We start from the raw sequence: 15,346 nt of genomic DNA, 5'->3' as shown, positions 1-15,346 counted from the left end.
TAAAAGTAATAAAAAAATTATATAAATTAAAAATAAAACTCAATAAAATTATAAAAATAAAAAATTATGATATATTTTTAATTTTTTTAAGGGTTAGCCCTCGCTGTGAAAACAAAGCAAGGAGGAGATTTTAGTCATTTTGCTAGCTTTTTCAATAGTCTTAACCCTAACTGTATCCATTCCCCAGTCGCAACTCACATATCCACATTCTCAACTCTAAAAGTCGCATTGTCTCCACTCCAGTCTGCAGTCTCCACACCTACTTCTCCACTCTTCCATCTTGCTCTTGGCAATTGGCGCAGCTTCCATTCCCGTCTGGCCGTCTCATCTTCACTCCGATTTAATTCTCTGTCATCGTTGTCTTGTGCTCTTACTCGACTCTGCATTGCTCGTCTCTTGCTCAACTCTGTATTGCTCGCCTCAGTGTTGCCGTGCTCTTCCTCGTTGCTGTCTCTTGTTCGACTGGTCGCTCTCGCTTGTGTCTTTGTCTTGCTTGTCCGTGTTGTCAACTTGCCGTGCTCTCTGCTCGTTCATTTCTCCTTTGCGGCTGCCCAGGTTTGTAAATCAATTGATCATTTCTCCCAAGTCTGATACGTGATGCCTGTAATGCGTGAACTTTTTTTTGCAATTTATCTTGGTCATGTGGATTATTTTTTATGATATATCTAGTTAAATCTATAATAAGCTGGGTTATTTATCTGGATTTTTTTTGGCAATTTATCTGGGTTATTTATGTGAATTTTTGGCAATTTATCGGTAATAACCCAAAATTTAAGTTGTGACAAGGTAATTTATTAAATTCTTATATTTTCAGAGTAACGTTTGAACTATAAGCTCAGTGGCATTTGTCATGCCCCTTGAATTTCAACGTCCCAGGTTCAAATCTCAGGAGCTGAAGTGTGATTTTAGCTCTCCTTTTTCAAAATTACCATTGTGTCCCTCTTCCATGTGATATTTTTTTCCTCTTTTCCTTCTCTCTGATTCGACTGAACGGAGGACTAGAAGTTTCAGATTCAACATCTGAAAATCCTCTCATCCGTCTTCTTCCTTTTCGTTTTCCCTGTCATCGCCGACGTTGATGCTGTTGCCGCTCCGTCCTCCGCTGTTCTGCTAGGTCGGGGCTACCTTTTCCTCCTTCGTCTTAGCTTGCATAGGAACTGTGAGGAGAGGGAAAAAAAAATTGATGCTCAGAAGTTCTGAATCCTCGATCCAGTCACCTCAAACCTCCGACGTTCAACACGCCGTCGACGGGAGTGAGAGCTCCGCTTGTCGCTGCTGTGACCTCGCTGAGACCCCTCTGCTCTGTGCTTGCTGTGGACCACCGTATTGTGGTACGAATCATGGGTTCTTCTCTTCCTTATTTAGCCATGAATTTTGTCTCCTTCTTTTTCTTCGTGAATTGCTATTGTTGAGCATGGGAGTTGGAAATTTCTCTCCTCTTATTTTTCTGTTTTGTTGTGCTGTGTGGTGAGAAGTTCTGAACCCTTTTCCTTCTCTTTGAAGATCCTGTGCGGGTGTGGGTGTGTTGGTGAAATTGTGCTGAACCTATGTGTATGCATGATGAATGGTTGAAATTGCAAATTTTTCTGGAATTCTTTTGCTGCCCGTGCTGTGTAGGGAAGAAGGAAATTGAAATTTAAGCTGGAAAATTTATATTAAATTTTGTTAATGATATACATGTACCTGATTTTTGAGTTAAATTGATTTTTTTTATTTGGATTGGTTAATGATTAATGAATTGATTAGGATGAGATTGGGATAGAAGAATTTAGATATGAAACTTGTAGGTTGGTGACTGTAAGATATTTGTTAAAATACTTGTTAGAAGGAATTATTTGATTGTGTATTTTCTAAAAATTTCATGAAATTTTATTGAGAAACATAAATGGTTTGGATGTTGTTATCTTGTAAATTGAAATTGACACTGTATAAAAATTTGATTATTAAAATAATGTGTCACTAGTTGGATTCTTTGGAATTATTGAGTTGAGAAATTTTGGGTTGAGATTGTGAAATTTTTTCTTCTTTCTTTGCTGCCATGAGGAATGTGGATGATGAGGATTTGATTTTCTTGAGTAAAGATTGATTTTATCTATTGAACAATGGAATTTGGAAAACTAATTAATTATATTTATGTTAGGGAACTGTTGAGAAATGGAATTGAGGAGGAAAATCATTTGATCCAATTATTATGGAAACAAAATATATATATTTATATATATTGAAGTTAAGAATTGTCTACATTATTTTCTGAATTAATTTGGATTGAAAGGTACAAAACAAATATTTAAAATAAAATAACAATGGTATTATTTGGGCATAAGGATTTACAGAGCAAACATTGTTGCAAGAGGATCGGTTAGGAGTAAATTATTTATTTGAAAAATTATCAAGTAAATGGATAGCGTTTCAACTGATTTATTAATAAAATTATTTTTTTTTAAATAATATATTTTTATGTAAATTATTTTAATAACAACTTTGTTAAACTTGAGATATTTTGTAATTTAAATCTCTTTATCTTGTGAAATTATTTTTATTAGCTTTAGCAATTTCTAGTTTCTCAATAATACAAGCATGAAAATTAGTTATGAAATTTTATTCTGGCAAGTTTTAATGCTTAAAAACAATCCATGTAAGTTTGACTTTAAGAATGCAAACTGTCTTTTAAGTTTTAATAGTGATGATTTTTTTTGAATGTTTAAAAATGAATTTGGAGAGAATTTTATACAGAACACTGGTTGTTAATGGCAGTTCCATTGGCTCTTGGTACACCATGGTCAATGACTAGTTAGTTTAATTCTCGTGAGCTCTGTTCTCTTGTCTGTTATTCGTGAGTCTCGTACTTGCATCTGTTTCGTGACTTCGACCACGTTTGGTTAGCTACCCTCATGGACTGTGTGTCCACATATATTTCATGGCTTCGGTCGCATCTGGTTACTTACCTTTGTGGATTGTGTGTCCACATTTGTTTTCGTGGTATAAGCCGCGTTTGGTTATTTATCTTCGTAGACTGTGTGTCCACGTCTGTTAATTATTCTGACAAGTCCCTATAATCATAAATTAGATTATTTGGTGATTTCTCAGTTTTTTAAAGTAATTTATTTATAATTATTTATTTTGTTTATTTGCTTTCTTGAAATGAAGTGACAATAATATTTAATATGATTATTTAATGGTTCAAAATTTTATTTAAAAGTTATATAGAGCCATTTATTCTGAAGTTTACTAAAATTTTATGGAAATTGTTGTCTCTTTAATTTATATAATTATTTTTAGCTTTTCTTTTATTCATGTTTAATTATTTATTATTGGGACATTATTCATTGGAAATAATTTTGGTATGAGATAGTGTAGCCGACACTGAACTACCTAATAAGCATTGAGGAGTCTATTATTGATTAGAAGTGGAAGAGCTCAAGATTAAGCTTTATTTTGATGTAAAGTTTTAATTATGAAATTTATTTTGTAAACTTATTTTTAGGTGCTCCACATAGTTAGTGGCTAGGTTATTTATGTTGATATATATATTTTGTTTGTTGGTTGGAATAAGCTTTGCTTCTGACTGATTTGATACTTTTGGTTGAAACTTTGTATTATAGAATTTTCGAGAGGTCCTATTTATTGGGAAGGTTTTATCGAAATTTTTACAAAATTACTAAAAATTTTCATTAAAAAAAATATTAAAGGCATTAAAAATATTTCAATATAAATCTATTTATGTTTTATAAATAAATAGTAAACATTAGATTAAAGTTTCCTTGACCACGGCTTAAGGGATGCATGTTTGTACATATATCCTGTGTCAGTCATGTCTAATTTTTGGGACATGACATTATCTGGATTATTTATGCTTTACTCTTTAGTTGCTTTTTTTTTTCTTTTCTGGTAATTCTGCATTTGGCCTCATTTTATTTGGTAAAATCTGGGCTGGACTTTAATAGATGCTTATGAACTTGTCTCCCGCAGCATTTAAGACTATTCATGAGGCTCCAGTATTGCCCTGAGTCGGTAATATATGGAAACTCTTGGTAATTCATGAGGCTCCAACAATCTAGGAGTTGCAATCTGAGTAGGCATTTGTAATCCTCTTTTATCATTTACTGATTTATATTTAGATGAGATTTATTTATAATTCTTCCAAATAAATGATATAAACGTCTATTTTTTTCTTCTAACCTTAAGTCAAGTATAACTGCTTTTTTAACAGTTGAAAACTAACACTTTCCTTTTTCACTTTTGAATTTTTGGAAATTGAAAATGGACAACACCTACCCACTGAGTAGTACTGATCAAAGCCTGCAACATCACTTCGGTACTGTCACTCCCACCTTCAAGTTCCAAATAAGTTTTCCTCTCGTTCTCATCACAGAGCAATTCTGTTCATCTCACTCTTGAAAATCTGCAAGCCAAGAATCACCAACTCAACTGCAAGTTCATCACAGGTATGAAGCAATTGATCTCCCTCTTTTAAATCACTTTATTCTTTCAGATTTTTCTTTCTGTGTTTTTCTCACCATTTTCTACTTGTTTTTCCATACCTATCTGTGATTGCTCTCTTTTCTCCAACTTTGAGTGATTAGCTTGCTAGCTCCAAATAATTGCTGCTATCGTTTGCAGACTACATTTTTTTTTCTTCTTTGCTTCACCTTTGGGTCGATCTATTAGAGGGGGAAAAACACTAAATGAAGTTACTCTAATCCTGCACATGGCTGGGTCAAAAAACAAGATATATACCAGAGCAAGAAAGTTCACATCTGGTTTGTGATTGTATTTTTATAATTGATCTTTCTTATTTTACTCGAGTATAAAAAAATCATTCTTCTCATCTTGATGGTTTTGAAAGATCCCTCATTTTTTTTTAAATGAAATTTTGAAATAATCATGTGATGTTGATAAAATTTGTGTTTGGTGAAAATGGTGGAGGTGAAGAACAACCAGTGCATTATCAAATTGAGACTCAGATAGTCCATCCTCTCTCGGAAATACATTTCAAGCTACAAAATCTTCCAAATCTTGTGATTCTCCAAATATGGTATGCATTTACTTTCCGATACTTTAATTTAATTTGATTTTTGTAAAATGGTTAAAAGAGTTAGCCATGTTATGAACTGAATTATGAGAAAGCCTAAAAACTAGACTCTGCAAGCAAGAGTGAATAGCAACCTGCAGAACTAAAACTTGGCCGTTTATATAAGGAAGAGCAAAGGTCAATTGGTTCGGAAAATTAGATTTGGGCGTAACATGGTGAAATGACATGAATGGTGCTTGGATATTAATAATATAACCCCAAGTAGCTTTTATAGTCTTATATTCTTGCCACCTTGACAGCAAGTTTAAAGCTGTTACGAGCTTGGAAAACCCATCACCCCTGCCACAGTTCGGACACAAGTAGAACACAACATATACGTGTCTAATATATCCTCCTACAATTATGATCCAAACAAGGACTCGTCTTGGAGGATGATCCAACTCATTCTAGTTAGTTAAACTACATGAAACCCAATGAATTTTGTAGTGGAAGCATGAGTTAAATCTATCGTTGACAACATCAAAAGTCATAGCAGCAGTCCCCATTAAAACTTGTCCATTTAACAAGTTTTCAGTGTTCAAAATGATAGTAAAAAGGTCTTTAGTAGTAATAGCTAGCTCTTTTGTCCTCAAGTAAAAACGTGCCAAGACCTAGTAAAGGTAGAATCAAATCATAGCCTACAAGATCGCCAAATGATTTCAAGGGAGTAATTACATATAATGTTGACAAGAGCCAGAAACTTTAGCCATTCCCAAATTAGATGGGAGAAGGAGAGTGTTATGCAAACCTGTGGCGTCATTCTTCAAGGTGTCATTAACCACCTTCATTAGATTCAACAAAGAAGCAATAAATAAAGAGTCCCCAATAATTGTGAAATCTAGATCACTAGCTTCCATAATTATCCATTTATTTTCTGCACTTAGCTCTATAGGTACTTGTTCATAGTTTGCATGAAGCATATTTTTAGCAAAATATTTGTGACCCATGCAAATCACTCCTTTGATATCTACTAATTTTTGCAAGTGCCTCTTAGACTCATTCTTGCTTTGATAAATAGCTAAAGATGAGGGAGTAGAACCTCGAACAATGTTTTCAAATGCTATCTCATAAACTTGCTTAAAGGAGTCTCTGGGAACAGAAAACTGTGCAACTAGTAGAGAGGAAGGGTCACTGCCTTCTCCATACCCCCTAGCATTTGCTTTGCACCCTTTAACCCTATGTTTGGTTGGGGGAGAGGGGAGGGGAAATTTCCCCCCCAAATTGGGGGGATGCCCCCCTCCACTCCCCTCCCCTCCCCTCCCCTCCCCCTCCCCTCCCCCTCACCCTCCCTCCCCTCTCTCTCCCCTCACATCCCTTCCCCTCCATCCCCTCTCCTCCCTTCCCCTCCTCTTGAACCAAATAGAGCCTAAGTGACAACTTGACCCTCAATGCTCCCGGATCAAAATTAAAAAGGAAGAGCTTAAAAGTGAAAATTGTTAGAGGAACTTAGAGTAGTCATATACCAATATCCTTTAGCATTTTGAAGGTCAAACATCTTAATGAAAAATGAGTTCAAGGTTGAAAGACCAAGACAGAAGTCAATAATTTGGGTGGGTAAGATAAATAAGTCGATAGAACATATATCAAACACCATTCAATTTATATGGACCAAATATCATTACACTTGGTTACATTATTTGCTATCACTTTTGGTGCTCCAATTTGTTCTCGCACTCCACAACTGTCATTGCAAAATATTGTAATGCACGGATAATCAAGCAATTATGTTATATTATTTAATATTTGGTCATTCAAGTTATTTATCATTTTTATTTCCCACAATAAATATTCACTTTTATGGGCACATTATCATAATTTTCCTTAACTTCAACGTGAATCTTATTGATATGGCTGTTCATTTTTTGTTTAAATTACCTAAAAATTGTTATTACGTCTATGCTAGAACGCTACATGTACATCCATAGATTTTTAATAAATCCTGATTTATGATTTTTCAAGAAATATGTTAATGGTTTTCATTTTTTTTTCTTCCCTCTCTTCCCCTGCCACAATGGAATTGCAGGAACTTAATGGCCGCAAATTGAGGAATGAAGAATTCAACTCTTTGGCATCTATTGAAAGGATTGATCTTCAGAATCGTGGGATTGAAGGACAATTTCCAACTTTTCAATACCTTTAAGAATTAACCTTGGAAGAATGTGCAAGATTGAAATTTGTTTTCTCTCCTCAGCTCTGTCAAAGTCTTCCAATGTTAGTTAAGGTAGCCATATCTGATTGTGCGGAATTGGAGGCAATTTTTTCAGGCAATGAAGAGACTGAGAAGGGTCTATACATAACTGAAGCCTATCTGCCAAAATTGGAAAGTTTGAGAATCTCTGATTGCAACAAGCTGAAATTTATTTTGTCTTTCATGATTAATGCTGCTACCTTAATGCTTCCACAACTAAGAACTCTATCGATATTAAAGTCTTCTCAGCTAGAAGAAATTTTCAGGTGTTCTAATATTGAAGATCATGATATTGATAGTGAAATGAAGATTATGTTTCCAAACTTGAAAAATGTAGCACTTCTATGGCTTCCAAGACTTGTTAATGTCTGCCAAGTGTTTAAGTTGCAGACAAGGGAATTTTGCAGAGTTGACGTTTATGATTGCCCAAAATTTATGCCAATTCTAGGGGCAACTATGATGTGGACTAAAGATGTAAGCAGTACTCTACACTCGTGGTTCTCCCCATGCTTTCTTTTCCATACTGAACATCTTGTTTTAACATGATTCTAATTTGATAAATATACACAAAATAATTAACAAGACATCTTATATTCCTGTATTAAAATTTAAGCAATCAACTAACCAAGTTAAACAATTGCATCTTTTATTCTCTTGACTTTTATCATTAATAGTCAAGTAATGTAGTGAAACAGAAGCATTTGATAGAACAAAATAGGTATAGATGTTAAATGGATACAGTATATGAATTCTCATCCAATGTGTTAAGATATTAGTTAAGTTGATCTCTTTTTCTTTTACTTATCTTTTCAAGGAACTTAGGATGCTTTCCTACCTCTTTTAACCTCTTTGTTATATATATAGGGACGACTTGTAAGGATGTATAAATTGAAATGCAGCCAATTAAATAATAATGAAGCCCTCAATCTTCCACTTTCAGTTTTAAATGTTGGAGAAGTTGATATTCAAAGTCCTAAAGTTGATCATGAGTTTGAAGTTATAGGTGATGATGATGAAGAAGAAACCAAGGACTTGAAATTGTTATTGGAACAAGAAATGCTTGGAGGTCTTGCTCCCACACAAGTTTTGAGCTTCCAATATCTGCATTCCTTAACAATGATTGGATGTAAAAAGTTGAAGTTTTTATTTTCAGTAAGCACCATTGTCCATAACGGCCTTCCCAAGTTAAGTTCCCTAACCTTATCTAATTGTGAGGAATTGGAGGTGATATTTGAGCATAGTAGTAAAGATGAAGCCAACGTCAGTGAGAAAATTTTGCTTTCAAGCTTGAGGAACATATGGCTTGAAAATTTGCCTAATTTGGATAATCTTTGTCGAGGAATCCAGATTCGAGTTCAACTGAGTGACATCACCATAAGAAACTGCCCTAAATTTCTTGATTCAAGTTTGGGACCAGTTCTTCAACAGATGGGAACAGTATTGGTAAGAATGAATATTCTATATCATGTTAATTAGAGTAGTTTTCAAATTGAGACAGAATAATGTGTCTATTAGAATCATATATATTATATTGCTAGATGCAGCCCTATAGATAAATTAAATGGGGAACTTACAGAAGTTTCAAATAGATGCAAGGAGGACACAAAAAGAAAGACTGTATACACTTGATGAATCTACATAACTATATTTTCTTTCTTTTTTTAGTATTAAATTTGATTGATGTGAATACTTTTTTCCTTTTCTAAATTGAAGTTGCTGTCTCCACAGGTTTCTACAGAAAGATCAGATTTGCAAACTACAGCAGATGTAGAAGAACGATTATCTATGCATGATGAAAAAGGGATAATCTTGACGTCAAGAGTAGAATGTTTGAGGTTGTGGGATTTGGCCAACCTCTTGTGTGTATGGGAGGGTCCCAGTTTCATTAGTTTCCAAAATCTCTTTTGGCTAAGTGTGATTAAATGCAAGAAATTAAAGTGTCTCTTCCCCAGAGCTGTCATGAGAGGCCTACCATGTTTGAAGATTTTGGATATTGCAAATTGCAAAGAGTTGGAAGAAATAATAATGTCATCAGAAAGAGAGGAAGAAGAGCCTCTCTTTCCAAATGCATCCTCTTCTTCCTTGATCTGTTTCCCACAACTTGAATGGCTTAGAGTTGATGGATGCGGATAGTTGAAATGGCTCTTCCCCTCTACTCAACATCTTCCACCATTAGTTGGTTTAGAAATAAAAGAGTGCTCTCAGCTACAGGGATTTTTTAATTCTGAAATTGAAATATTTCACGAGAAAGGGTTCTCCAACAATGTAAAGTTAAATATTTTAATGTTGTGGATTGCCCCATGTTCTCCAAAGCCACGCTCGCTGCTTTTAGGATGAGCTTGGGTTGGTATAGACCTGTGTGAGATTGTGCCTGCGTCCAGTTCTTGTAATTATGTATTAAGGAGTTGCAATCTGTAATGTGATAATTGGCTTCCAAATATTTGTATAGTTCATTTTCACATAAATTAAGGCACGTTGCATGCATTGATTGACACTTGTGTCTATTTAGATTACTACTTGCGCCCCGAGAGACCACATCATCAAGTTGATTAAATGTGGACGTAAGTCTCTGCAAGCACATTCTGGGATTACATGAACTAATGACTTTTGTAATCTATTTTCAAAGAAATGGGAAACTCTGTTTTGTGCTTGTTCAACTGTAAGCTGAAGTCATGTGATATAATGACTTGTTTTAAGAAATGATATATCTCAGAATGAATTCTTGTCATTTTTATTTAAATACTTTGGTCTGTTGTCCACATAAATGAGCGCCCGTTTCTATTTATGCCATTACCATGTGCCGGCCCCAAATAGCAAATGTAGTTGAAGAAGAATTGGCAGATGATGAAGAATTCTAGGAACCTCCATATCCCCTAAAACTTGTCCCGTTTTTCGAGTACTTTTCTATTTCCAAATTATGCCTTTGAGGCATTTTAATTCATTTGTAACTAGTTCTCGGGATTAGTCATTTAATATTTATTTACTTAAGAGATGACAAAGGACGAAAAAATATATAAAAAGTAATATGGTCAAATGAAAATTAGATATCCATTTGTTCTCCCATAATTAATGTTCTAACATTTCATTTACGTTTCAAAAGCCTCCCTCAAATGAGCGGCCAAATCTATTTCCTATTACTTTTTCAAAGTACTTTTCAAAAAACATTTTGCAAAATTACAAGCTTTAAAGATCTAGCCTTAACAAATGAAGACTCGTGTCAATAGTTAGTTGTCCTAATGACAGCGTTGCCTCTCTTCTCTTTTTACCACCAAAAAATGCTACCTTCTCTTTTTAAAAGAGGTCATAAATTTGAATACAGCATTGATATATTAGTGTATGTATGTGAGTTGGTGTCTTTCTCTTATAGAAAAAGTTAGGTTAAAAGTAAAGTTAAAAAATTATATCAAAAGGCCCATAATTTCATATGACATGTATGGTCAATTTTGCACCAATTGAAAAAGAGATCGGTAAAAGAGAGAGACCTACTCTCCTTTTATTTGAAATAGATTACATAATCTAAATCAATTCTTATATTATTTATAGCCCATTCATTTGCATTAGGCATTTAGGCTAGACAAATTGTGCAACAGACACAACAAATAAAAACGAAAAAGAAAATTGGTCTTAGCCTAAAACCACCCAATCATTGCCGATCAACATATCCATGATTGGGCTCTTTTTGGTTATAGTCAGGTTTCAATCTTAGTGGCATTGCTCATCAAAAAGATATTGATCACCAAGCCACTAAGCCTAATAAATATACTCTCTCCACTTCTTATTATAAAATATATTTTAAAAGATATTGATAGTTTTTACTACAAGACATTTGGTAGTTGATCGGTTATTAATTATATTTTTTTAATATTATTACTATTTAAATTCATTAACTATCATAGTGAATGTATTGTAAATTTAATTTTTTTTATTTAAATATAGATAAAATTAAAATTTTATTTTTTAAAATAAAGTTAATAACTTAATCCTTATCTTTGATTCCAATGACAGGTGTCTTATTATTGGAATTGGAACGAGTATATTGTGAAAAAAATTATATATGTAATAAATTTAGATTTAAAATTATTTGATGGTTACAATATAAAGTGGACCCATTAAACTCTTAACTCAACTTGTTATTTTTTTTAAAAAAATAAAAACTTGATATTTTTTAACTTTACTTGTTAATTTGTCAAGGTCAAGATCAGTTGAAAATTGAGAAATTAAAGATACAAGGATTTGATAATTAAGTTCTCTTTTATAAATTGGAAATTAAATATTAATAAAATAATATGTTTACATAGGTTTCTTGTGAAATTTCAAATCTATCAATTTGCAATTCACCTTCGTAGATTAATAAGTAAAAAGATATTAAAATGACAATATTTTTGTATTAGCCTTATATATTGTTATGAGTTTGTATTTTCCTTTTGTTAATGTAATTTTGTATCAATGAATTGTTATTTGTGATTTTTAGAGTACAATATTTATAACGCTCATTATCACATAAATAATATGCATTGCATGCAAATAAACTCTAAACTACATGGAAGAAAATCTTTTAAAGTTGAGATTTCTCAGTGAAGTATTTTTTTTTAATTGTGAAAAATGGTTTTTAAAAACAAAAATAGGAACAAAATCAAATAAATCCTGATATTCTCAAACTTACTAGTGGTTATCAGTACTGGGCTACAAAATCAAATATGAATCTATATTGCGTTTGGCAAGGACAATTACATTGAGATATTATCAAAATGAAAAGCTGTCTTTTTTTAATATGTCCTAATAAATTAATTTTATGGAAGGTGACGTTTATAATTCTATATATAAAAAATGTCATGTATCTCTAATTTCTAAAAAAACACCTTTGGAAAAATTGATTACCTTTATCTTTGAGTGTACAAAAACCTAAGTTAAATTAATACTTTACAAAAATTATTGTTGTCTTAGCTTAAGTCGAGAGAGTGCATACCATATTCAAGGTTTTTCATTATATCTTAAAAAAAATCGTCATCAATCTAACGTGCACTCAAAGATTAAAATAGGCAAGGGCGAATATTAAATTGATTTTGAAAATGATACCCAAATTTTGATGCCACTTTTAAAAATGTATATCTTTGATTTACAATATAAGACATCAATAAGTGCTCCAATAGACCATTTTTTAAAAAATAAATAATGAATAAAGTAGGTGTATATATAGTTGGAAAAAATTATAAGAGCTATCCAATATCCTATACTTTAAAATAATTAAATAGGTGGTTTTAAAAAATGCCTTGTATTATAGAATGGAGGGAGAATAAAAGATAATTAATATTTCAGACAAATTAATGCAAAAATAAAAAATCTGAAATATCAAATAATTGTAGCTTTAGAAAAGTTAAAATAGTGAGATTCGTCCTGTTCCCAAACGTGAAAAAATTAATAACAATTAACTGCAATAATGCATGATGATTTCTTTAACTTTTTGAATTTTGGCTTCATATTTTGGGTCCATTAGAATTTGATATTTATCCAATTAATTAAATTCTTAAATTTAAACAACAAAAAAGAGCACAATCAATCACTTCCAACTCAGATGATCATCACGGCTCAAGCTCATGAGAAGTTTGAGGCATTCTTTTTATTCTTTCTCATATTTATTCAATTAATTAAAGTCTAAGGCCTGGTTGGTTTCTGTATTCAAAAATTAAAAAAAAAGTATTTGGATAAGTGTTTTGAATTTAATTGTATTAAAAATGATCTCATTTTTATTTTTTTTAAAAATATAAACATCTTAAAAATATTTTTATTTTCAAAATACATAATATTTTATTATTAAAAGGGAGAATCGCACTGCAGGCCTCAAAAGAGGCAAAAATTACACTATAGGCCTAATAAATTATATTATTGCACTACAAGTCCAAGGGTCTTTATTGCAATTTTTCTTGAGAGCGAAAGTATAATTTTGCCCTTATGTGATTTGAAAACTCAAATCATGAACATCATAATGTCAATCGATGCACAACATAATGTCCATCAATGCACAATAAAATGTTCATGCCTGTCTAATTGATCAGTAGGTTTAATAAAATGTATAAGTGACACACACTATATAATATAATGTCCACAGATGAACAATACAATGTTCATACATTCTCAAATAACTATCTATGCGTAGACACATGAACATTGTCTTGTACATCCATGGATATCGTGTTGTGTATTCATGGATATCGTGCTGTGCATGCAAATAAATATATTCAATATTGTATTGTGCATTCATAGATATCGTGTTGTGCATTCATAGATCTTGTGTTGTACATAATTTGGGTTTTCAAATTACATAAGGGTAAAATTGTACTTTTACTCCCAAGAAAATTTGGAACAAGGGCTCTTGAGCTTGCAATGTAATATCAAAATGTATTGGGTCTAAAGTGACATTTTTTATTGTTTTAGGGCCCATAGTGCGATTCTCCCTTATTAAGAATTATAGTTACCTTAATTAATGATTATCATAAACTAGTACTGTTAACTGTCAATAACTATCACAATTGGCTGATTTTTTAAATTTTAAAACTATTTTTAAATAATACAACTAAACATTTTTTTTTGTTTTGTTTTGAAAAAAATATAATTTTAAAATTTATATTGCAAAACTAATTTTTAAAAATAAAAAAAAAACAGAAATAAAAAAGACCCTAAATTTGAAGAATCGTCGTATTGTATTGTTTTCTTGTATAGGCATTCAACGATAGCTTTTCTTTTCATTAGGAGTGATCTACTCCCACATGCGTTGGTATCACTTTTAAAAGATAATTAATTTTCCAGATAAATTAATGCAAAAATAAGAATTCTGAAATATCAAATACTTGAATGTAGAATCCCTTTAACTTTTTAAATTAGGGGTCCATAGGAATTGAAAACGGACAACATTCGCCTCGTTGGAATGCTTGATGATTCCTTTAACTTTTTCAATTTTGAATTCATATTTTTGGGGTCCATTAGAGTTGGAATTTTGTCGAATTACTTTTATTTAAATGTGTGAAAAGAACAATAGGTAACTGAAACATCATATATTTTCCCCTAATAATATCTAAGCCTGTTTGGATATCCAAATAATCAATTATCGATTGAATCTAATGAAAATATGACATTTATCAGATAACATTTATGAATAAATAGTGCACTAGGTCCATCCAAAAATTGATGTTCTAGCTTTGAATGCTACCCATGTTATTCATTTTCTCATGATACTGTTTAAAATATATAATATGAAGCCTAAAATTTCTTTTTCTTTTTTATTTTTAAGTCAATGAGAAATATTTTATTAACATTCGAAAACTAAAGATATTTTTTTTAAGAAAATTATGAAATTCCATTTTAATTAATATGTTATTTGATTGATGATGAAGGATATATCCAACGAAGATTTGTATGCATGCATGTATTTCACATGCTTCAAGTAAAAATGAATGATAAGATTGCTTTTTCACTTTTGAATTTTGGGAAATGGAAAATGGACAACACCAATCTACTGAAACATCTTATCTACTTACTGTGTCACTCCCAACTTTTAAGTTCCAATTAAGTTGATGACTCATTCTCACGTGAAATCTGGTCATCGCACACCAATTCTGTTCATCACACTCTTCAAAGTCTGCAAGTGGAAGTTGATCACAGGAATGGAGCAATACTTCTCCCGAATCACTATCTGTTTGTTTTTCCCACCATTTTTCTGTTTATTTTTCCATCCATATCCGTGATCGCTCTCAAATCTCAAAGTATGAGTAGCTTGTTAATTGCAAATAATTCCTGCTATCATTTGCAGACTACGTTTTTTTCCTTCTTTGCTTCACCTTTGAGTCCATCTGATGTTGTTTGGGGGTGGGGGGGACACTAAATGAACTTACTCTAACCTCTTAACATGGCTGGGGCAACAAAGAAAAAAACAAAAAAGATACCAGACCAAGAAAGCTGCACAAGAACAATTGATCTTTCTTATTTTACTACTCATCTTGATGATTTTTAAAAATGCCACACTTGTTCAAAATCACATTTTGAAATAATCATTTGATGATGACGAATGGCTATCCTTCCAGCTTGCTATTAAT

At 32.1% G+C, this 15,346-nt stretch overlaps 1 protein-coding gene across 11 annotated transcripts; it reads left to right on the top strand.

Annotated features, from left to right (window-relative positions):
• The first annotated feature begins 203 nt into the window (after positions 1–203).
• LOC129302261 (uncharacterized) lies at positions 204–9,753 on the top strand. Of its 11 annotated transcripts, none has more exons than XM_054941012.1 (8): positions 204–555; positions 815–1,331; positions 3,970–4,072; positions 4,287–4,445; positions 4,621–5,035; positions 7,095–7,733; positions 8,124–8,702; positions 8,988–9,753. In XM_054941012.1, the coding sequence occupies exons 6-8, from the start codon at positions 7,281–7,283 to the stop codon at positions 9,390–9,392; spliced, it is 1,437 nt and encodes a 478-aa protein (XP_054796987.1). In that variant the 5' UTR covers positions 204–555; positions 815–1,331; positions 3,970–4,072; positions 4,287–4,445; positions 4,621–5,035; positions 7,095–7,280; the 3' UTR covers positions 9,393–9,753. The 11 variants fall into 11 exon arrangements, 10 of the variants coding, with proteins under 10 accessions (XP_054796987.1, XP_054796986.1, XP_054796988.1 ...); XM_054941011.1 differs by having other exon boundaries at positions 3,970–4,082; XM_054941013.1 differs by lacking the exon at positions 815–1,331 and having other exon boundaries at positions 3,970–4,082.
• Positions 9,754–15,346: the final 5,593 nt, after the last annotated feature.

Source organism: Prosopis cineraria, unplaced genomic scaffold (assembly GCF_029017545.1).
Source record: "Prosopis cineraria cultivar Desert tree isolate PC_DT_omini unplaced genomic scaffold, ASM2901754v1 PC2, whole genome shotgun sequence".
In the NCBI taxonomy this organism is placed as follows: Eukaryota; Viridiplantae; Streptophyta; class Magnoliopsida; order Fabales; family Fabaceae; genus Prosopis; species Prosopis cineraria.
The sequence above is the reverse complement of the archived record's forward strand: the minus strand, read 5'-3'. Positions and strand labels throughout refer to the sequence as shown.